Source organism: Drosophila serrata, unplaced genomic scaffold, assembly GCF_035046125.1.
Source record: "Drosophila serrata isolate PLE 108 unplaced genomic scaffold, ASM3504612v1 contig_376, whole genome shotgun sequence".
In the NCBI taxonomy this organism is placed as follows: Eukaryota; Metazoa; Arthropoda; class Insecta; order Diptera; family Drosophilidae; genus Drosophila; species Drosophila serrata.
The window spans coordinates 1231120-1255834 of NW_028257274.1; the positions used below are offsets into that span (position 1 = coordinate 1231120).

At 40.0% G+C, this 24715-nt stretch overlaps 1 protein-coding gene across 2 annotated transcripts in view; it reads left to right on the plus strand.

Moving 5' to 3' along the window:
* Positions 1 to 17191, plus strand: part of LOC110190665 (uncharacterized) — a 47746-nt gene extending 30555 nt beyond the window's left edge. The window contains exons 4-12 of one of the 2 annotated variants that reach the window (XM_086839535.1): positions 1811 to 2117; positions 2201 to 2928; positions 4592 to 4710; positions 4796 to 5579; positions 5639 to 6010; positions 6089 to 9232; positions 9289 to 9447; positions 9689 to 10155; positions 11666 to 17191. In XM_086839535.1, coding sequence (XP_086695661.1) covers positions 1811 to 2117; positions 2201 to 2928; positions 4592 to 4710; positions 4796 to 5579; positions 5639 to 6010; positions 6089 to 9232; positions 9289 to 9447; positions 9689 to 10155; positions 11666 to 11852 — 6267 coding nt within the window. In that variant the 3' untranslated portion in view covers positions 11853 to 17191. Of the gene's footprint in view, positions 1 to 1810; positions 2118 to 2200; positions 2929 to 4591; positions 4711 to 4795; positions 5580 to 5638; positions 6011 to 6088; positions 9233 to 9288; positions 10243 to 11665 lie in introns of those variants that run through there. The other variant, XM_086839534.1, reaches the window with a different exon arrangement.
* Positions 17192 to 24715: the final 7524 nt, after the last annotated feature.

Below are 24715 nucleotides of genomic sequence, written 5' to 3' on the forward strand. Positions count from 1 at the left end.
ATGCGATAGCTGGAGTGTCCTTTATTTTCGATAAGGAATCCATTGCAACAGACTTAAGTACTGTTTTGCTGGAGGGTGTAAAGTTGAAATACGTTATGACACTTGAATTTATTTGATTGTATCTCAATAAATGGTTAAACCTTGTTTTCATAAAGGTAGAAAAGCGTCTTGAAAGTTTGGAAAATTAAAGCTAACTTTTGCTGATGTTTGTATAGGTAACTAAGGGATTTGCTGAACTTTGTTTTGTTTAAATTTAAAGGATTTTGATTGTTACAGATAGTTTGTATTTTAATGATTATGCGGTTCTTGTAAGAAGATAAGTAACGAAACATTTTATTAACTGAAGTAGCTTATGTATGCCATAGTCTTTTGTTATTTTAATAAACAAATAATTAAAGTGCGGTTTAATATCTACGTTTAATTAGCTTAAAAGTAAAGATATACAAATTCAAGTATAATACCAATGTTATTTCGTATTAAAGGTACCTGTTTACCCATAAATAAATGAATTTACGAAATAGCTAAGATATTTACGCCAAAATATAGATAAACAAACAATTTAATTGAATTTAAATGATTCAGTTTTGGTTAGTTTAAGATGTCAAAAATCCTCTTAAAACATGAAATTACTTTATACATGGAAATGATTTAATGTTAATATAATTTATGCAACCATTTGATTAGGATATGGCCCCAAAAACCTTAAGCAACCGATTGAAATGATTTTAAGGGCCTTAGATTTGTTTGCTTTAAAATGGAACTCGACTGATTACTTAAAGCATTTCAAAGCAGCGACAAGGTTATCACAACAATTGATAAACATAAATCTAATTTACTCCTCCTACCCATATATATCTCATAGCCCACTGGCATATTTAAATAAACAAATTGTGTGTTTTTGGAGAACATTAGCGCGGGGGCGGAAAGAGATGAGTCGGTGGTCTTGGGGCCACTTGTGGCTCCATTTCCAGTTCAGTTCATTCAGGGAACTTTTCATTTCAGCTAGCCGTGTTTTTGCTGCTCGTTTTTTTATTTTCTGCACACAACTTAAACAATAATAAAGGCACTGTTTATTTACTTTACGTGAAATTTTATGCCAGTTTCAGTGTCTTCCTTTTTTTGGTTATTTTGCACTAACGCCGACTGGGATCTGAATGTGAATCCATTATATAGCGTTTGTGTTATTGTTTTGATTTCATTGTGGTCGCAGGCACTTTTGGAAATTTATGCCCTGCCATTTTATTTATTTTTATTCGCGTTTTGTTTTGTGGTTATGGCCAATTGCAGGCCACATTAATTGGGCATTGGTTGCGGTTTATAAAGCATTAATTGCCCCCATCTAACAACTGGTGCCCCTGCTGCCCCTCTCTCTCTCTTAAGAGAGACCAATTTATGACTGCAATTTTATTGCATTTAAATTAATATATGTCGAGGGGAGCTGCCAAAAGGATGGGAATGAGTTTTGCCTAAAAATACACAATTGTTATGCGAGTGCCAAGTGCGAAATGTGAATCGCAGTGGCAGAGGGGCCACACGGCGTATACTCAACGTTCTTCCGTATTTACTGAGGCATACTCGAAGTGAGTGCATTTAAATTCAATTAATTATGCGGCGCGTCGTCCATTAGGCGACAGTTGCTGTGAATTATCAATAATCTCAACTAATCTCGCCTGACAGCCATTGCTGTCGCGCCTTTTGGCAGCCATTTCGACTCCCTATCTCTCTCTCTCTCTCATACGAACACAACACAGACACACACATAGATTGGTATAAAGGCATTATGAACTATCTTTTGTTGTGTATCTCGTAGGTACCCAAGAGCATACACCTGCCATTGACCACTCTCAGCAGCGCACCGCGCGTGTTGATGTGCAGCGCCTCCGTGGGCACCGAGGGATCCGTGACTCTGCAACTGAGGGATGCCAACGCCTTGGAGGCAGCCTCAGCCTCAGCTTCAGCCTCTTCGAAGCCAGCGGGAACAGCATCGAGCGGAGCAGCAACAACGTCCACGAATGGCGCTGCAACTGCGTCAGCGACAACGCTAGACAATGCGCTGACCATCGGCTATCCGGATCCGGAAATGTTGGCAGATGTCTTGGGCACCATACAGACAGCCTGTAAGTAAGCTATGTGAATTAACATAAACAAAAACGATTTATGAAATGATTTATGATGATCTTGACTCTTCCTCCCCTTGCAGCTCTTAAAAACCACAACAACAGCAACTCAATCACAGCAGCAACTTCAAGCAATAGCTCGGCCAAATCGGCTATCGGCAATCATCTGAGTAATCCTAATAAGATAACCATAACCAGACGCAGTGTGCAATCGGTTAGCACATCCACCAATACTCCCAACAGTAGCAGTAGCAGCAGCAGCAGCAGCAGTAGCATCACTAGCAGCAGCAGCAGCAGCAGCAACGGTACAAAGACCAATACCAGCTACATTAAGAACTGCTTGATCCGCAGCAGCAGCTGCAGCAACACGGTCACCAATGTCACGACGCTGGCGCAGATTATGAGCAACAGCAGCACCAGCACTGCGGCCAGTTTACTCAATCAGCACAACAACAACAGCAACTGCAGCAACAGCAGCAACTTTAGCACCGCCTCCTCTGTGGGTAGCAGCATCAGCATCGGCAGCAGTCATAGCAACGGCAGCAACAGCAGCAGCGGCAGCAGCAACAGCAACAGCAACGACAGCAACAGCAGCTCCGGCGGTGGACATAGCCTCAGCTTCAAGAGCTCCGGACACGGTCATAGCAGACATGTTTCCGCTTCCGGCGGAGTAAGCACAGCGGCAGCAGCCACCAACACCAACTCGTCAGGGATTGGGATTGGCATTGGTGGGATTATCAGTGTTGAAGCGCCGCGCAAGAATCGACCCAAATTATCCTCACCGACGCGACACGGTCCGCAGCAGTGTCAGGTGCGTAAAGATTCCATTGAGCTTATTAGAAATTAGGTGACAGCAGTTCTTTATCAGAAATATTATTATGCCAAAACTTGTATAAATCCGTCTGACAGTCTGCAGATTGCATCCAATATGTTTTAGACACTTTCGAAAGTATCTAAATGGGACAAATTGGCAGCACTGGCATGCAATCCGCATTCATGTATCCGTGGTCTAATCGCTAATTTATTGCCGGTCATTCCTGAGCCCTGCCAACATGTCGGGGCAGTTGGACAGCCGGTCGAGTGCCGTGCAATATTTATAAACAGACATTAAGGTCGTCTCGGCCAAGTGGCAGGTGAAACGCGCAGAGCTCTCGAAAGTGCCACCGCCGCAGCCTCTTACTCGCTCCGGCCGTAAAAGTGCGCCGCATCGGCACTTGGAACTAACATGATGGCCCATAGTCCGGCTGTGTTTATACACAGCGCTAATTGAGCAGAGAGCCCCGTCTAGTTGGTAATATATGTGATGTACTAGAAGCTGGTTTGGCCAGAGAATTGCTAGAACTGATAATTTTAGGGGGGAAAACCATCAAAGGATAGAAATCATTTACAACAGAAGTCTTTGAAATCGTTCCTCTTTGCACTGAGGGAAATTCAAAAGGAAGCTGGGTGATTGAAGTTACAAATTTAATATATTTATATACTTTATAGCTGCCACAATTACAAGTTGTCTTCAAATACTAAAATATACATATAATTTGTCAGTGGAATTGAAGTATGTACGACAATTCTTTGGGAGACCAGTTTTTCCAATTGCTGCTTTTCAACCAAATTTAAATGATTCTCAGCAAGAGCTGCACCTTTTATAAAAAATAATTAAGAAAAGAATATTAAATGATTTTTGAGTGTTTACACTGTATAATTTATGTTTTAATTAAATTCTATAAAGGTTTCAGTGGGCGCTACACTTCACTTAATAACACGAAAACATAAACTACCTTTTTTGGCCAAAGTAAATCAGGATTTGAAACTTGTTACACTGAGGTTCTTAAAGGTCTTTAATTGATTTTGAAAATACCATTTTGTTGTGTGGAAAATTTCCACACCAAAAACAAAAAAAAAAAACTCACCCACTGATTTATTAAACGACTCTCGCCCCGGGGGCATTCAACACGTTTCGACGTCTGTCAATAAAACTGACAGCCGCTCAAAGTGTCGGGGCTTCAAGTCCTCCTCCTATTTAATTTTTTTTTTGCAAGAGTTCGGCGGTAAAGTACATTTTATGACGCGTTTTACGATACTGCGGATGCCAGAAGGAGGCGTTGGGTCAGCTGTGGCAGCTTTGGTGGCCACATGAGGGACATGGGGGATGGGATGCCCTATTTTGCCGCCTGCTGCAGGAATTCAAATTGAAGCACACATAGTTTGGGGTGCAATGTGGCCCAGCTTTTGCCTGGTTTTGGGTTGGAATTCGACATTCGGTGTTCGGTGTTCGGTTGTTCGGAATTTGGTGGTCGTAATTAGTCTGCGGTGTGTTGTGGCCGAAAAAAAAGCCAACATAACGTATACGCAATGTGGCTCATTAAAATGTTCGGGCCGCAGCGCTTTCAATTATCTAGAGGGCAGCAGCCAGCAGCCAACAGCCGACAGTCGACAGCCGCTAATTACACCCTCCCCTCGGTCTGCTCTTTTTATAGACTTGTTGCAAGATCTTTGGAAATGCCTCGGCGCTGGCCAAGCACAAACTGACGCACAGCGACGAGCGGAAATACATCTGTGCGCTCTGCTCGAAGGCATTCAAGCGGCAAGATCACTTGTGAGTAAATGGCGCAGAGCCACCGATCTATTGGTCCACTAATCCACTGATCCATTGATCTCCACCCCCGGTATCCCATCCCCAGAAACGGACACATGATGACTCATCGGAACAAGAAGCCTTACGAGTGTAAGGCGGATGGCTGCGGCAAGTCATACTGCGACGCCCGCTCCCTGCGACGGCACTCGGAGAATCACCATGCGGGTGGTGCCACCACGCCCACCACCACCAGCCAGCAGTCACTCTCGCCCACCGCCAGCTCGAGCGGAGCAAGCAGCAGCAGCAGCAGCGGTGTGGGTGTGGCCACCAGTTCGCTGAGTCTCTCGCCGGCCACGGCCAGCGGGGATGCCAGCTCTCCGGACGGAGCCACCTGCATTCGCACGTACATCTCCACAGGGAGCTCGGTGGTGGATGCGGCCACCGGCATCGCATTGTCGGATGAGCAGATCAAGGCCATGAACCTGCCGATCAAGACGGGTGTGACCCTGCTATCGCCCACCACTTCGACATCGTCAAATGCCTCCTCCACGGCCTCGTCATCGTCCTCAGCCTCTGCCTCTGCCTCTATCTCGTCACTCTCCTCGGCGACATCTGGTATTGGTTTGACAGCGGGATCGTCACCTTCTGGCGGTGGCACTGTGATAGCCACCAGTTCGCCAGCGCCGACCATCACGCTCAGCGATGGTATGAGCCTCGAGGGCGAGGGCCTCACCAGGGAGCAGCTGGACCTCATCAGCAAGATCATGCAGCAGACGAAGCAAACGAGCGCCCAGGTCACCGTCTCCTCGCCCACCAGCGTCAGCTCCTACAAGATCAACACGAATTCGGCGCCGTCGCAGGCCAGGCCAAGGACCTGGAACATGCAATTGGTAGGCAAAGGACTCATTTTATATTTAATTTGTTTAATTATTATTTATAATCCCTGCAGCTCAACAATGCACAGAATGTGACGGTCACCGTTGAGGACAACACCGATTTGGTGACTCCTTCATCTAGTTCTCCTGTGGAGGTCAAAGAGGAGGAACTGAGTCCCCAGTTAGTGGCCGCCATCAATCCCCACCTGCTCAATATTGTGAAGCTCGACAAGCCCGTCGAGTGTAATCTATGTCACCGAAAGTTCAAAAACATACCCGCCCTTAATGGGCACATGCGTCTCCATGGTGGTTACTACAAGAAGGATCCGGAAACCAAGCGCAGTGAGAAAAAGGACTCCAGTGGTCCACCCCTGCAGACGGCCAGCATTGGAGTCAGAGCCCTCATCGAGGAGAAGATTATCAGCAAGCGCAAGGATATGACAAAGGTGAGTGGCATAAGATCTTTTAGATCTTTTAATCTCTAAAAACCACCTTACTAACTCCAACAAATCCTGATTTCCCAGGGCTCCTTTGTGGTTCCCGCACCGCCTCATAGCAGCGGCACCACCACCACCCTGCGTCGATCCATCAGCGATCTGGAGAGTTTCCTCAATCCCAAGAGCAGCTCCAGTAGTCACACCCAGACCCTGACCACCAGCACTGGCACCACCACAGCGGTGCTTCCGGCGGCCACCACCATTAAGAGCAGCAATGGGCTCAGCATCCAGCAGATCGGACTGCCGCAGAGCATCGAGATCTTCAGCGGCGGCCAGAAGCAGGCAAAGACTCTGAATCTGGGTAGTGGTACCAATACCATCACTATAACCACCAACAATGTGCCCACCACCACCACAATGAGTGCACTGACTGCCTTGAAGGCCGGCGGCACCATTAGCGGCATTTCCACGGCCACCAATACGGATCCCAAGGACTCCACACTGATAGAGCTCCTTAAGCGAGGCACACGCATTGCAGTGACTTCGAAGAAGGCCCAGACTCAGTGCCAAACGACATCCGGTGTCTTGATGACATCCAGTTCCACGGCCACGCAATCGATGGGCACCCTCACCGAGTTAACCACCATTGGCGGAAGCAGTGTCCAGACAGTGGGACGTCAGATTATCACAAACAACAATCGCACCGTGATCATACCCTCCGATGTCCAAGTAGTGTCCACCAAGAGCAAACTAAGCAGCCTGACCAGTCTGGTGAAGAGCACTAGCACCTCCACCTCCAGTTCCACCAACACCAGCTGCTCCTCGAGCAATATCTCGCTTGCTGACGGTACTCCACTCTCGCTCACCATAGCGGCCAGTCAGGAAGGATCCACTGGTGGGGTTCCAAGTGGGACTGAGGGTGTGATCACGAGCGGAGGCGGCGGTGTCTACACTGTGACCTACACCAGCGATGGCACCGATCTGTTCGACGACGCCGAGGTTTACAACGTGTCCGATACGGAGATGCTGCTGCAAACGGTGGACTCGATGGAGCTGCTCAACGATGACGAGGAGGAGCCACAGATCAAGAGCGAACATTCCGAGGACTTTGCCCTGCTGAGCGAGGCTGGGGACAGTGAGCACACGCAGCTGGTGAAGCTGGAGACGGAGAGCGTGCAGAGCGGCTGCAACACCTCCTCTGGAGGAGCGGGAGCGGGAGCCAATACCACACCGCTGCCCACCTTCCAGCAATTCCATTCCAAGGAGCTGATCATGCAGAACAGTTCGCAGATCCAGGCCATTGCCAGTATGCGGGCCAGCGGAAATGGTGCTGGTACTGGTAATGGCACTGGCGTCCTGGCTTCGCCGCTCCACTCACCGCTGGCTTATCCCACGCCACCGTCGAGCCACGAGAACATGGCCCAGAGCTCACCCTTCATCGAAGATGCGGCTGCTCAGTTTGTAGACGCCAGCAACACCTTCTTCGGTGATAAGACAGACTTCTCGCACATCTACTTCAAGACGGATGAGGGCCAGGCCACCATCGAGCAGATGAACGAGCACGACAATGAGAAGATCCTCAAGCTCAAGTCGGTGCTGGAGGAGAGTAGCTTCGATCCGTCCATCAAGGTGGAGGATCTGCTCAATGGCACTGATGACGACACTGAGTGCGATCTGCGTGAGTTCGCCGAAACGAATCTGTCGTTCCTTGACGAGGACCAGGAGTTCCTCAACGATTCTCGCAATGCCACCTCCCCGCTCTCGGAGTCCTTCTTCACCAGCGGCATTGGTTCGGCGGAGGATGTGAAGCAGGTCCTGCGCGAAGTCCTGCCGGATGAGAACATGCAGCTGCAGCTAACCAGCGAGCAGCAGGGCGAGAATATTATCGATCTCTACTACCTGCCCGGCCTGGGATTGCAGTCCCAGATGATGCCCAACTCGGAGGACCCCTTGTTGTCCTCATCGCCCAGGGAGTTTGGTCAACAGCGGCAGCAGATGGGCAGCATGCAGCCTCTGGAGCAGCAGCTCCAGCAGAATGGCAATCTGTATCAGCAACAGCAGCAGCAGCAGCAGGAGCAGCCACAGCAGCAGCTCCAGGAGCAAACCCAGCAGGAGCAACCACAGCAGCAGCAGCAGCAGCAGCAGCAGCAGCAATACCAGCAAATCATTCTCCCCCAGCAAACATCAAATCAGGGAGAATCCCTGCCAACGGTGGTGCAGCAGCAGAACGATTTCATGCTGCCCCTGGTGGGGGGACATGGCTTCGCTCAGGTATCCTCCGGACAGACCCAGTACGTGGACAATGGTCAGGGTAATATACAGGAAATGCAGCCCCTCAACAGCCTGCTGCAGCCGCTGCTCTACCAAGGAGGAGTCACTTCCAATGGCATAGCCGCCGGCGGACAAGAGAGTTTGCTGCACACCGATTGTCAAATGAATACCAATCAGGGTCAGACAACGACGACTCTGGATGCCAGTCTGCTGTTCGCCTGCGGCAACACCACCAATAGTACAGCCACGACAATGGGTAATAAATCCCTGCTAGCCTCGGGGCCCTTGCCTGGCACTGTGGCCAATCTGCAGCCGCTGTCGAACCAAACCAATTCCATATTGAAGCGCCGCCTGCGCTCCAGTGCGCCCCAGGAGACGCACAAGTTTTCCAAGTTCCACACGCTCTCGCCGCACCGCTCGAAGCTGCGTAAGCCCTCCCGCACCCATTATACGCCCGCTCCGATCCTGAATCCGGATCGGAAGGGCACTGGACTCTACTGCAGTGTCCGCAAGCAGTTGGGTCTGGGCCAGGGTCTCTTCGATGCCTTCGACGACGACTTTGGGGATCCGGTCGGTCTGGTCGACTTCTCTGACGAGTCCAAGGTGAATCTGGGTTCCACTTACCAGGCACAGATACCCAGCTGCCGGCCGCCGGAAGAGGCTGCACGAGAACCACTCTGCGCCGAGCTAATGTGGAATCCGGAGGTACAGGAGGACGAGAAGATTCTGATGCGCTACATTGATCTCAGCAAGTCATCGGCCGTGCCCATGGGCAGTCATTCCGAGGAGGTGGCGCTCCAAACGCTGCTCAAGGCCAGGGGCAACTCGGCGGCTGCGGTGCTCACCCTGCTCCAGACCCAATCCGGTGCCTTCCAAATGAAGTGGACGGCCTTCGAGCTGGAACAGTTCCTGCGGGGCCTGGAGAAGCATGGCAAGGACTTTGGCAAGATCGCCAGCGAGGTAAGTGCCTAGAAAGGAATGGAAGTTAAGATCTGATAAATAATCTTTATTGGCAGCTCCTCACCAAGTCCTCTGGCGAGTGTGTGCAAATGTACTACTTCTGGAAGAAGTTGTGTGTGGACTATAAGGTGTCGCACCTAAAGATGGAGCCGGTGGTGGTGATCACACCCGCCGTGGAGAAGCCCTATGTATGCGAGATTGCCGATTGTTCAGCGGTAAGTTGCAGTTGTAGTCCTTAGAAGGGGCAGCATGTCCTTGTCCCCAGTACCGAGCACGGAATTGCAGCTCGCAGAATCCCAACTTAACCCAAGCTAAAGGCATCACTCAACGCCCCACCTCACCTCACTGGCTCTCTCTTTCTCTCTCTCTGTTTACTCTATTCTCTGTATATAACGCTCCAAAAAACCAAAATCATACCAAAAACCCCGCCTGTGAATGCCGTATGTGCGAATGTAGAGCTTCAGTTCGAAGGCGGCGCTGCACGGTCATGTCCGCATTCACGCTTATGGTCGCAGCAACAGTAGCAACACCAGCAATAGCACCAACAATGGCAACAGCAGTAGCAACAATAGCAACAATAACCAGCATGGCACGGCCACTAGTGTCAATGGTAGCAGTGGCAACAGCAGCAGCAACACCAACAACACCTGCAGCGGCAACATCAGCAGCAGCAACATTAACGGCAGCACCAACTACGCCTGCAACAGCAGCAGCAGCAGCAATAATCCCGCCAACAATGCAGCAACTGCAGCAACAGGAGCAGGTGCCACACACGGTAGCAACTGCAGCCAGAATTCTGGCGGAATGACTGGAGGTGCTGCCACCTCGTCTGCAACCTCGGCCACATCTAAGTCGGAACAGGGAATTAACGCCATACCAGGTGCCGCCAAGGAGGGCGAGTTTCCCTGCAAGGTGTGCGGCAAGTAAGATTCCCCCAAAAGCAAAACCAATCAAAAACCAAAAAAGATATAAGCCATAAAAAAAACACCTGTGACAATCCTATTCGAAAATTCGAAAATCCGCAAGCGATTTGAGTGCCCGTATATTGACTTGAGTTGAGATCGTAAAGCACGCTGTACCGTAAAGTAACTCCGTATGCGAGTACTTGGTTAATAGATCTTGAGTTTCAATTTATAATTTCTACAACCCCTTGGTTTCCTTTGAGTTTTACAAGTAAATGCTTCCACTCTCTATCTATCTCTATAATGCTATACATCTCTATATTTTGGCCTTGAGTTTGTAGATATTACCTATCTTGAGTTCGTATGTCTGTTTCCGATTTCCCTATGCCATTTAGTTAGAGTTTTCGTCAAGCGATATTAACTGTTGTTATTGTTGTTGTATTGTATTGTTCCACGATGCGAAAAAAAACCAAAAATATTGAATCAAAACCAATATACCAAAACATAACCAAAACAAACCTGAAACTGAAACTGAACCTCAACCTCAACCTAAACCCGAATCGAATTACGAATACAATGAAATAAATCGAAATTGCAATTTTAAAGCGAAGAGTCACAACTCGCAAATAGACGTAACCGTAACTGATATCAGCTCCACAAGTCCACACAATCCGGCAGATGCCGCTGGCCCCATGCTCGGTAAGTAGGATCGCAGTGTCCCTTTGCGTTCTCACCTCCGTTCCGTTTCGTTTCATTTCGATATCCTCTTCCGTTCTCAGACACACTCACACACCACTCACTCCATATATTCTCTGTTCTCCTCTGATTTCGTGTACAATTGTCATTTTGTTTCTCTCGATAAACCTAATCACAGCGCTCGCTAAGTGCCTCTAACTTTTGTACATAATATATTTAAATATATATATATATATATATTTCAACTAACACGGGCTCTGGGGCATACGAAATTTGATAGATCACAAAACCCGATCCTGGACCTTAAATCTGTAACTGAAGCCGAGGAATAAACCCCATCAGAAATCGGCTGTAAATATCCCTCAGCGCACACGAGATTCTCAGCTCTCAGCTCTTTCGTTTTCCTATATATTCTTGCTTACTTGTTTATTTATATATTTATATTTATTATTCTTTATATTTCTAAACATAAACTCTCTATTTTCCATAGTTAATAATAAACAACAAAAATAAGCAAATTTTAACTCCACACAAGGCTAAGTAAGAAGTGAACCAAGCAACAACCAGAATTGAAAGAAAGCTTTGAGTCTATTTCGCATCTCTGCATGAATCTCTACCAATCTAAACCTTAAACAAAACCTATACCTGTGCCTAAGCATGGTTTATTAAATAGTAATCGCTGCCTACTCTATGTGCTTCATTGTCTCTAAATGTCCAATTAATCCGCCTAGTCTCTGCATTCTAGCTGTAGTAGTGCTCGAACTGGTGACCTCCGAGCTACAGTTTCTCATGGTGCGCCATCTTCTGCTCTTTTCTTTTATTTCTCCAAATCCAGGGTCTTCAATAAGGTGAAGAGTCGCAGTGCGCATATGAAAACCCATCGTGTCCAGGAGCCGGATCAGAAGCACCAGCAACTCAGCCATCAGACGGCAGCGGCAGCAGCAGCAGCCGGAGCAGGAGCAGGAGCAGGATCAGGACTGGCCACCGTGGCCACTGCATCCAGCATCACCACATCGTCGTAGGACGAAATATGAGAGAAAAACATACAAAAATCGATTGACAATCGCATTAAGCAAGCAGCAAGCATTGTTTACCACTGTTAGAATTTATGCTTAGACGAATTTGAGTCTAAAAACAAATCAATGTCACGTGTACGTAGTAGTTAAAGGCATTTCTTCACTAGATCTATCTCTATCTCTAAATCTATCTGTATCTGCACCCCGATTCCGATTCCGAATCTCTATCTAGCGATCACCTTCTCTCTAAACTATCACCTAAGTAGCAAACACTTCGACTCGCTTTAGGGTATAAGTCTAGCCAAGGATTGGTACAAGTTCAAATTGAATTGTTATTGACTATATACATACATATATGGTAGGCAGGTGCAATATTTATGTTGGGGTAATCCATACGAATACGAATACGAATATGTAAATGTAAAATGTATACCTACCGTTTTTTTATATCGTAGGCCTTTATTCAGCTCGACTCGACTGTAGGTGTAACTCTATAACTATAACTACCAGTAAGCCGGAGGCTAAAGCCGAGGCGAATCCCGATCTATGATAGACATTAGTGCATAATCTACTGTTAACTACAAGTTTTTTCTACTCAAAAATACTCGTACATAGTTGCAACACACTACACTGATACTTTACTAGGGCGATAAATGTGTAGCAAGTAAGAGAATCTCTATATATACATATATATACTGGACTAGGTGTACGATGTATGCGATATATGATTGTTGTTCTAGTTTTAACGACGCAAGTCACCCAACTCCGAGTAGTTGAAGTTTTACTTAGATCGTACTTAACTACCTACGAACCTTAACTATTGTACTATGGCTTAGAGACCGAAACCCAAAAGAAAACCCTAAACGAAACCGCAAAAAAAAGAAACCCAAGAAAATCTAGTGAAATCAAGTGATATTGAGTGAGATCAAAAACGATTTTAGCTAAAACGTGAACAAAATTCAACTCTTACACACACATACCCACGATGTACTATATGATTAAACGATGTGTGGATGTGAATGTTGGGGAGAGTTTTAACTTTACTTTTAAAACGCAAAGTGTAGGCCGTAAGATACTGTAAATAAGAGTCTAGAAATCTAAACGATAAGGAAGGATATCTTTCAAATTTCTCCAAAACGCATAAAAGACATTAATCTATTGATATTTCTAGATACCCTTTCCCTTGGAAAAACCCCAATCCCCCAAGAAAAACACAGACAGACAGACAGGCAACGAGGGTTCAAAGTTCAGCTTTTAACTCTCAGAACAGACATACAGACACAATGCAGTTTTATATAGGCATAGGATATAGAATTATATACAAGCATATATTAAATTAAATGGTACAACAGTAAATCTGCCAGTAATTTGAACAACAACAAGAATCACACGTTTTCCATTTGGACAGTGAGCTAATGTACTACAACAAATTGATCAATTGATTCAACGTTTTTGGGGCAATGCAATGACCGACCGACCGGGTGGTATGTTATTAACTATGGCGTAAATTAATCTAGTTTAATGTAAACCAATGCATGCAAGGCTAAAACCAAAAAACCAAAACCAAATTAAATATTCATGTTTAGTCTAATACCTTCCGCCGCCAACGCCCCCAACTCTCGACCCTTTCCCCATACCGGAATGCAGAGTTGTCCAGGACCGTCCTTGCAAGGACTTTTCTTTGGGCATCTCTGCTTTTAAAGACAGACAGATAAAATATGGAAGATGGTAACTATTAGCAATTCTTAAGGTTGTATTCGCTAGTGTGACTTTTTCTTATCGTACAACAACAGAACACTAAGGATCAGGTGTGCTGTAAATAGCAAATTCAGAGATTTACTCCAAAGTCAGCAAAACCATCTCTTAATTTCCCTTCATCTTGTTTTCGCCTTCACACCTCCAGGATAGCATATATTGTAGCCATAACAATAGTCATAGGTTTAGTTGACGGACGACAGGATTCTGCATATTTTTCGGTGTTATATACAATAAGAGTAAGCAGATATACATTAATAGAAACGAGTACAGCTACAACCCACCAGGAAAAGCACCTTCGGAAAAACTACTGTTTGTTGTGGGCCCCTCGAAGCCGTTCAAAGACTTTCTCGCCTACAATAATAATAGTCCGAATCTACATCCTTGATCATATCCTTTTGTTGTGTGCATTTTCTCTACACAGTTTTTAGTTTTCAGTTTCCATTTCCGTTTGTATATCTCTTCTGTTTGATTCTGTTTCTGTTCTATGCTCAAATGCCTTCAAGCGTAAGTCTTAAGTATTACTAAATAAAGTATCCACAAATGAGTGTTTAACCTTAAGTAAGTGTTCAAATCTAGAGTTAATGTAAGCTTAAGTTCAAATGTGTGTGCACTTTGTTGCTTTACAAGAAAGTTTCCTAAAGACAAACAGATCGTAAGAAGTATCTGCGCGAACGTCTAGTCAAATGCCGCCTAGTCTACTTTATTTATGTTTTATTTGATAAGTTTTATTTTACCTATTTATTTACTGTGCCAAAATGTTTATCGTTTACCAATTAAATGATTTCAACTGTTTCTTTTTCACATCTTTGACTCTTGCATTTTTATTTGTTCTCCTCAGACAGTTGAGAAAATAGTAAAGGACAATCTGTGACATTGAGTGCTACTTTCACTAGGTATTTTCGAGAAACATCTGCAGAACTCAGCGCCAGCGACTCGTCCACACTCACCTGCTCACTCCACTCACTCACTCGACTCACTCACTCACTCACTCACTGACTCACTTTATTCGAAAAACTCTGCGTTGTGATTGTTCATTAAGCGAATGTAAAGAAAAACTGTATTTATGCAATACTTATACGTATTTAAATATATAGTATAAACTGTAAAAAACTCAAGCTCATCAGTATATACAATTTGCATTCCGATTCAGAGGCATCTATGGTTATTCTCAGCATCTGTTTGCAATATTTTGTAAATCGTACGGATACACATATACTATACCATGAATGTCATACAGAAACCGAATATTTCAAATTAGAAAACGCAACTGGATTACTTCGAAATACAATACAAAATCTTTTGAAATTGAAAACGATTGATAATAGCTATTAGACATATCAATTTTATTTAAAGAAAACATAAGAAAACCATGTGCATGTTGTTGCATGTGCATTCCTGTTTAGAAAGTAAGAGGACATTTTAAGCGACGCATCGCCGTCATCTAAGTATTTACCGGATCCTCTGCGCGACAGCGGCACCTCCTTCGAATCGAATCTTTGCTTATATGTATCTCAGAGTATTTAGACTGACGAGTAATAATACAATATACGAAATTATGAGACGCAGCATTCCGAACAATTTCCGTTTCCGTGCCGCCGATCAAAGCAGAGGATCCCCCGGTCACCATCTGACAAGACAAACTTTACCGCTCAGTATTAACCGGGATGCCCGACTCCAGATTCCATCTGGTTAATCGGGCTGATCGGCCCTGCTATGATTAAGTACCGTATATACAAAGAGAACTACACAAATCTACGATGTAAGTTTTAACTGTAATATGCGAAAAGAGAGACACTTTTATAAAGAAGCAAACTGTTACTTTATGGCATTTAGTTGAGATGCTGTAACCTCTTGTTGAACGTGAATCGTACGTAGCATGTAAATCTATTTAACTCGCAACACGCAAAGGAAACGGAAAAGATAACATTAACGAAATATATATGTATTTATACAGTGCTAATATTAATATTCCGACATGAACGAATATTTTACGGTGCATCTATAAATGTACAGACAGACAGTAAGAGTAACTGTAAACGTAAACGTAAACGTAAATGTTTTCATGGTTGTAAACTGATGATCAAAATAGATTTAAACAATTTTACATGCTTTTATTTAAACGCAGATATTACTTTGACTTTTTGCTTTACACTTTTTGGTACCTAATAATATTTAATAACAACAAAAAGGCACTTACATACATACATGAATATATAATTATATATATAAATCTCCTTCGTTCCACATCGTTCATTGTTTTTAATAGACTTACAATCTCATAAGCGATGCTATGGAAAAGCAAAAATATTTTCTGAACATCACGCACTTTGATAAGAAACGATCAATGTAAACGATATTTGAAAAAAAGAAAAACAAAAACATAAAAAAATCATGAATATTCCCTCCAAATAATTTTTAAAAAATTATGTATTTGCTAGAAGTCAAAAATCTCTGATAAATGTAACGAAAGGCGACGAAGGAATGGGAGACGAGGTTCGTGAGGATTTTTAGCATACTGAGAAAGGGGACACTGTCTATAATGGAGGATTAATGTATTTAGCATGATGTTACCAGTTACATTTAACATAATTACAATTACAATGATTATTGTGTATTGCATGTGTATGTGAAATGTATGTAATTACATAAAAACTCTACAAAAAAAAAACACAAAAACCAAAAACCAAGAAAAACAGAAAATGGAAAGAGAAACTATGGCACACTTTTGCCATTTAATAGTAGTCAATTCTTCGAAAACGCATTAGCGATTAAGTGTGAGGACAGCAGAGAGACGATATATGATATATATGGACACTATTTTCTAAACGTATTACAACAATAATTTATGAATTTGTTGGTAATTTTATACATATAATATACACGGTTACTTTTGTTAGCTAGCAAAACGACAACGACAACTTAGGTAGCGATGAGGTAGATAATCTTTATGAATGTTGTACCCAGGCCCAGTCAGGGCCAGCCAAGCCCACGCCCCGGTCACCCGCGAGAGCACACTGTACAGGCACGTACCTCACGGCAGGACCCCCAGAGTCCTGGATCCTACCAAGCTAGTTAGATCCGCGTCCCTCACGTTTTCTCCTCACAAACACTAGACACACCACACCACACTATGTACCCTGTACGCTCCACACTAATGTATAACTACTCCACTGATTACACCACTGATTACTCCACTGATTACTCACTCCGTTGGATTTGTTGTACTCTGCCATTTTTGGTGTGATATTCTATTGGTTGTGGCGGTCCCTTTTAAGCCGCTTTACACATTGTTGCATTTCTACTAATCGAACGAAAAACGAATACTGAAAGCCAGATAAAACATTACTCGTATATAGCCTATTATTCGATTTCCTGTTGTTGTTTTCGTTGTAATGGTTTTTTGACTTCGTTTCGACTAACTGTAACAAACAAAAACTTTGTTAACTATTTTAGTCCATACATACTTACATACATACTTTTAGGTTTAAGCACATGTAATTTAATCGAACATGATTTGAGCAAACTTAATGAAAATGAAAACTAAGCTTACAAAAACACAAAAATGAAAATAAAAAGGTGGTCGTAACTAATTAAATTGTGTTTCTATTTAAGAATGGTTGGGCTTATAATTTTCAGATTTTAATGGGGCTTATGTGATGAGAATTTTTTAAGTAAATCAATGCTTTATAAATATCATATTTAAGCCAAAAATGCATGAATTTCAAATCGGAAAGCTGTCATGGGCTAGTTTTTATAACGCTAACAAATTTGGATATTGAGTTTTTAAATTTATAATATTTAATTCTCTTCAAATTTTGACAATTTTAATTAAATAAAATTTTATACAATTTTGAAATTTTGGTAAATTTTTGAAATTTTTAGTTTACTATCTGACATGAATAGATCGATTGGGCTTTTAATGCTGATCAAGAATATATATGATTTATAAGGTCGGAAATGATTCCTTCAAAGTGATATAAGCTTCTGATTAATACTAATATCGTTCAAAAAGGTATAAAAACCTGCAATTTTTTAAAAAATTTAGTGATTTTCAAACATCAAAATTAAGCCAAAAATTCATTAATTTCAAATCGGAAAGCTGTTCTGTGCTAGTCTTTATAGCGCTAACAAATCTGCGTACCGCGTTTGTTGATGCTGCTAAAAGACTTGAACAAAAGTTATAGTAACCTGCAAAATGGCATAAAAACAGGGAACTTTTTAAATATTCAGTGTTTTTCAAACATCATAATTAGGCCAAAAATGCGTTAATTTCAATTCGAAAAACTGTTCTGTGCTAATTTTTGTAGTGCCAACAAATCTGCATACTCAGTTTTTGAATTTTTACAAAATTTAATTTTTTGCCAAGTTTTGACAATTTTAATGATGTAACCCCTTATCTTTTTTTGCAATTTTGAAGAAAAATGAAAAAATTTATTTTTCTACAAGACATGGCTAGATCGATTCAGCGTTTCAATTTGATCAAGAATGTATATGATTTACAGGGTCGGAAACGATTCCTTCATTCTGTTATAAGCTTCTGATTAATACTACTACCCAGCAAAAAGGTATAAAAACAGGCAATTTTTGTAAAAATTCAGTGTTTTGCAAACATCATAAGTGAGCTAAAAATGCGTTAATTTCAATTCGGAAGGCTGTTCTGTGCTAGTCTTTATAGCGCTAACAAATCTGCATACTGCATTTGTTGACGCTGTTAAAAGCTTTGGACTAAAATAATAATAACCACAAAAAAGGTATAAAAACAGGAAATTTTTGTAAAAATTCAGTGTTTTGCAAACATTATAAGTGAGCTAAGAATGCGTTAATTTCAATTCGAAAAGCTGTTCTGAGCTAGTTTTTAAAGCGCTTACAAATCTGCGTACCGCGTTTGTTGATGCTGCTAAAAGACTTGAACAAAAGTTATAATAACCTGCAAAATGGCATAAAAACAGGGAACTTTTTAAATATTCAGTGTTTTTCAAACATCATAATTAGGCCAAAAATGCATTAATTTCAATTCGAAAAACTGTTCTGTGCTAATTTTTGTAGTGCCAACAAATCTGCATACTCAGTTTTTGAATTTACAAAATTCAATTCTTTGCCAATTTTTGACAATTTTAATGAAGAAAAATTAAAAAATTTATTTGTCTACAAGACATAGCTAGATCGATTCAGCGTTTCAATTTGATCAAGAATATATCTGATTTACGGGGTCGGAAACGATTCCTTCATTCTGTTATAAGCTTCTGATTATTACTAGTACCCAGCAAAAAGGTATAAAAACAGGCAATTTTTGTAAAAATTCAGTGTTTTGCAAACATTAAAAGTGAGCTTAGAATGCGTTAATTTCAATTCGAAAAGCTGTTCTGAGCTAGTCTTTAAAGCGCTTACAAATCTGCGTACCGCGTTTGTTGATGCTGCTAAAAGACTTGAACAAAAGTTATAATAACCTGCAAAATGGCATAAAAACAGGGAACTTTTTAAATATTCAGTGTTTTTCAAACATCATAATTAGGCCAAAAATGTGTTAATTTCAATTCGAAAAGCTGTTCTGTGCTAATTTTTATAGCGCCAACAAATCTGCATACTCAGTTTTTGAATTTACAAAATTCAATTTTTTGCCAATTTTTGACAATTTTAATGATGTAACCCCTTATCTTTTTTTGCAATTTTGAAGAAAAATGAAAAAATTTATTTTTCTACAAGACATGGCTAGATCGATTCAGCGTTTCAATTTGATCAAGAATGTATATGATTTACAGGGTCGGAAACGATTCCTTCATTCTGTTATAAGCTTCTGATTATTACTAGTACCCAGCAAAAAGGTATAAAAACAGGCAATTTTTGTAAAAATTCAGTGTTTTGCAAACATTAAAAGTGAGCTTAAAATGCGTTAATTTCAATTCGGAAAGCTGTTCTGAGCTAGTCTTTAAAGCGCTAACAAATCTGCGTACCGCGTTTGTTGATGCTGCTAAAAGACTTGAACAAAAGTTATAATAACCAGCAAAAAGGTATAAAAACAGGCAATTTTTGTAAAAATTGAGTGTTTTGCAAACATCATAATGAGGACAAAAATGCGTTAATTTCAATTCGAAAAACTGTTCTGGGCTAATTTTTGTAGTGCCAACAAATCTGCATACTCAGTTTTTGAATTTACAAAATTCAATTTTTTGCCAAATTTCGACAATTTTAATGATGTAACCTCTTATCTTTTTTTGCAATTTTGAAGAAAAATGAAAAAATTTATTTTTCTACAAGACATGGCTAGATCGATTCAGCGTTTCAATTTGATCAAGAATATATCTGATTTACAGGGTCGGAAACGATTCCTTCATTCTGTTATAAGCTTCTGATTAATACTAGTACTCAGCAAAAAGGTATAAAAACAGGCAATTTTTGTAAAAATTGAGTGTTTTGCAAACATCGCAAGTGAGCTAAAAATGCGTTAATTTCAATTCGGATGGCTGTTCTGTGCTAGTCTTTATAGCGCTAACAAATCTGCATACTGCATTTGTTGACGCTGTTAAAAGCTTTGGACTAAAATAATAATAACCACAAAAAAGGTATAAAAACAGGAAATTTTTGTAAAAATTCAGTGTTTTGCAAACATTATAAGTGAGCTTAGAATGCGTTAATTTCAATTCGAAAAGCTGTTCTGAGCTAGTTTTTAAAGCGCTTACAAATCTGCATACTGCATTTGTTGACGCTGTTAAAAGCTTTGGACTAAAATAATAATAACCACAAAAAAGGTATAAAAACAGGAAATTTTTGTAAAAATTCAGTGTTTTGCAAACATTATAAGTGAGCTAAAAATGCGTTAATTTCAATTCGAAAAGCTGTTCTGTGCTAATTTTTATAGCGCCAACAAATCTGCATACTCAGTTTTTGAATTTACAAAATTCAATTCTTTGCCAATTTTTGAAAATTTTAATGATGTAACCCCTTATCTTTTTTTGCAATTTTGAAGAAAAATGAAAAAATTTATTTTTCTACAAGACATGGCTAGATCGATTCAGCGTTTCAATTTGATCAAGAATGTATATGATTTACAGGGTCGGAAACGATTCCTTCATTGTGTTATAAGCTTCTGATTAATACTAGTACCCAGCAAAAAGGTATAAAAACAGGCAATTTTTGTAAAAATTCAGTGTTTTGCAAACATTAAAAGAGAGCTAAAAATGCGTTAATTTCAATTCGGAAAGCTGTTCTGTGCTAATCTTTATAGCGCTAACAAATCTGCATACTGCATTTGTTGACGCTGTTAAAAGCTTTGGACTAAAATAATAATAACCACAAAAAAGGTATAAAAACAGGAAATTGTTGTAAAAATTCAGTGTTTTGCAAACATCATAAGTGAGCTAAAAATGCGTTAATTTCAATTCGAAAAGCTGTTCTGTGCTAATTTTTATAGCGCCAACAAATCTGCATACTCAGTTTTTGAATTTACAAAATTCAATTCTTTGCCAATTTTTGAAAATTTTAATGATGTAACCCCTTATCTTTTTTTGCAATTTTGAAGAAAAATGAAAAAATTTATTTTTCTACAAGACATGGCTAGATCGATTCAGCGTTTCAATTTGATCAAGAATATATATGATTTACAGGCTCGGAAACGATTCCTTCATTCTGTTATAAGCTTCTGATTATTACTAGTACCCAGCAAAAAGGTATAAAAACAGGCAATTTTTGTAAAAATTCAGTGTTTTGCAAACATTAAAAGTGAGCTTAAAATGCGTTAATTTCAATTCGGAAAGCTGTTCTGTGCTAGTCTTTATAGCGCTAACAAATCTGCATACTGCATTTGTTGACGCTGTTAAAAGCTTTGAACAAAAGTAATAATAACCACAAAAAAGGCATAAAAACAGGAAATTTTTTAAAAATTCAGTGTTTTGCAAACATTATAATTGGGCTAAAAATGTGTTAATTTCAATTCGAAAAGCTGTTCTGTGCTAATTTTTATAGCGCCAATAAATCTGCATACTCAGTTTTTGAATTTACAAAATTCAATTGTTTGCCAAATTTTGACAATTTTAATGATGTAACCCCTTATCTTTTTTTGCAATTTTGAAGAAAAATGAAAAAATTTATTTTTCTACAAGACATGGCTAGATCGATTCAGCGTTTCAATTTGATCAAGAATGTATATGATTTACAGGGTCGGAAACGATTCCTTCATTCTGTTATAAGCTTCTGATTATTACTAGTACCCAGCAAAAAGGTATAAAAACAGGCAATTTTTGTAAAAATTCAGTGTTTTGCAAACATTAAAAGTGAGCTAAAAATGCGTTAATTTCAATTCGGAAAGCTGTTCTGTGCTAGTCTTTATAGCGCTAACAAATCTGCATACTGCATTTGTTGACGCTGTTAAAAGATTTGGACTAAAATAATAATAACCACAAAAAAGGTATAAAAACAGGAAATTGTTGTAAAAATTCAGTGTTTTGCAAACATCATAAGTGAGCTAAAAATGCGTTAATTTCAATTCGGAAGGCTGTTCTGTGCTAGTTTTTATAGCGCTAACAAATCTGCATACTGCATTTGTTGAATTTACAAAATTCAATTTTTTGCCAAATTTTGACAATTTTAATGATGTAACCCCTTATCTTTTCGCTGTTAAAAGCTTTGGACTAAAATAATAATAACCACAAAAAAGGTATAAAAACAGGAAATTTTTGTAAAAATTCAGTGTTTTGCAAACATTATAAGTGAGCTAAAAATGCGTTAATTTCAATTCAAAAAGCTGTTCTGTGCTAATTTTTATAGCGCCAACAAATCTGCATACTCAGTTTTTGAATTTACAAAATTCAATTCTTTGCCAATTTTTGAAAATTTTAATGATGTAACCCCTTATCTTTTTTTGCAATTTTGAAGAAAAATGAAAAAATTTATTTTTCTACAAGACATGGCTAGATCGATTCAGCGTTTCAATTTGATCAAGAATGTATATGATTTACAGGCTCGGAAACGATTCCTTCATTCTGTTATAAGCTTCTGATTATTACTAGTACCCAGCAAAAAGGTATAAAAACAGGCAATTTTTGTAAAAATTCAGTGTTTTGCAAACTTTAAAAGTGAGCTTAAAATGCGTTAATTTTAATTCGGAAAGCTGTTCTGAGCTAGTCTTTATAGCGCTAACAAATCTGCGTACCGCGTTTGTTGATGCTGCTAAAAGACTTGAACAAAAGTTATAATAACCTGCAAAATGGCATAAAAACAGGGAACTTTTTAAATATTCAGTGTTTTTCAAACATCATAATTAGGCCAAAAATGCATTAATTTCAATTCGAAAAACTGTTCTGTGCTAATTTTTGTAGTGCCAACAAATCTGCATACTCAGTTTTTGAATTTACAAAATTCAATTCTTTGCCAATTTTTGACAATTTTAATGAAGAACCTTATCTTTTTGAATAAAATTAAAAAATTTATTTGTCTACAAGACATAGCTAGATCGATTCAGCGTTTCAATTTGATCAAGAATATATCTGATTTACGGGGTCGGAAACGATTCCTTCATTCTGTTATAAGCTTCTGATTAATACTAGTACTCAGCAAAAAGGTATAAAAACAGGCAATTTTTGTAAAAATTGAGTGTTTTGCAAACATCGCAAGTGAGCTAAAAATGCGTTAATTTCAATTCGGATGGCTGTTCTGTGCTAGTCTTTATAGCGCTAACAAATCTGCATACTGCATTTGTTGACGCTGTTAAAAGCTTTGGACTAAAATAATAATAACCACAAAAAAGGTATCAAAACAGGAAATTTTTGTAAAAATTCAGTGTTTTGCAAACATTATAAGTGAGCTTAGAATGCGTTAATTTCAATTCGAAAAGCTGTTCTGAGCTAGTTTTTAAAGCGCTTACAAATCTGCTTACCGCGTTTGTTGATGCTGCCAAAAGACTTAAACAAAAATTATAATAACCTGCAAAATGGCATAAAAACAGGGAACTTTTTAAATAATCAGTGTTTTTCAAACATCATAATTAGGCCAAAAATGTGTTAATTTCAATTCGAAAAGCTGTTCTGTGCTAATTTTTATAGCGCCAACAAATCTGCATACTCAGTTTTTGAATTTACAAAATTCAATTCTTTGCCAATTTTTGACAATTTTAATGAAGAAAAATTAAAAAATTTATTTTTCTACAAGACATGATTAGATCGATTCAGCGTTTCAATTTGATCAAGAATATATATGATTTACAGGGTCGGAAACGATTCCTTCATTCTGTTATAAGCTTCTGATTATTACTAGTACCCAGCAAAAAGGTATAAAAACCGGCAATTTTTGTAAAAATTCAGTGTTTTGCAAACATTGAAAGTGAGCTTAAAATGCGTTAATTTCAATTCGGAAAGCTGTTCTGAGCTAGTCTTTATAGCGCTAACAAATCTGCGTACCGCGTTTGTTGATGCTGCTAAAAGACTTGAACAAAAGTTATAATAACCTGCAAAATGGCATAAAAACAGGGAACTTTTTAAATATTCAGTGTTTTGCAAACATTATAAGTGAGATAAAAATGCGTTAATTTCAATTCGAAAAACTGTTCTGGGCTAATTTTTGTAGTGCCAACAAATCTGCATACTCAGTTTTTGAATTTACAAAATTCAATTTTTTGCCAAATTTCGACAATTTTAATGATGTAACCTCTTATCTTTTTTTGCAATTTTGAAGAAAAATGAAAAAATTTATTTTTCTACAAGACATGGCTAGATCGATTCAGCGTTTCAATTTGATCAAGAATATATCTGATTTACAGGGTCGGAAACGATTCCTTCATTGTGTTATAAGCTTCTGATTAATACTAGTACCCAGCAAAAAGGTATAAAACCAAGCAATTTTTGTAAAAATTCAGTGTTTTGCAAACATTAAAAGAGAGCTAAAAATGCGTTAATTTCAATTCGGAAAGCTGTTCTGTGCTAATCTTTATAGCGCTAACAAATCTGCATACTGCATTTGTTGACGCTGTTAAAAGCTTTGGACTAAAATAATAATAACCACAAAAAAGGTATAAAAACAGGAAATTGTTGTAAAAATTCAGTGTTTTGCAAACATTATAAGTGAGCTAAAAATGCGTTAATTTCAATTCGAAAAGCTGTTTTGTGCTAATTTTTATAGCGCCA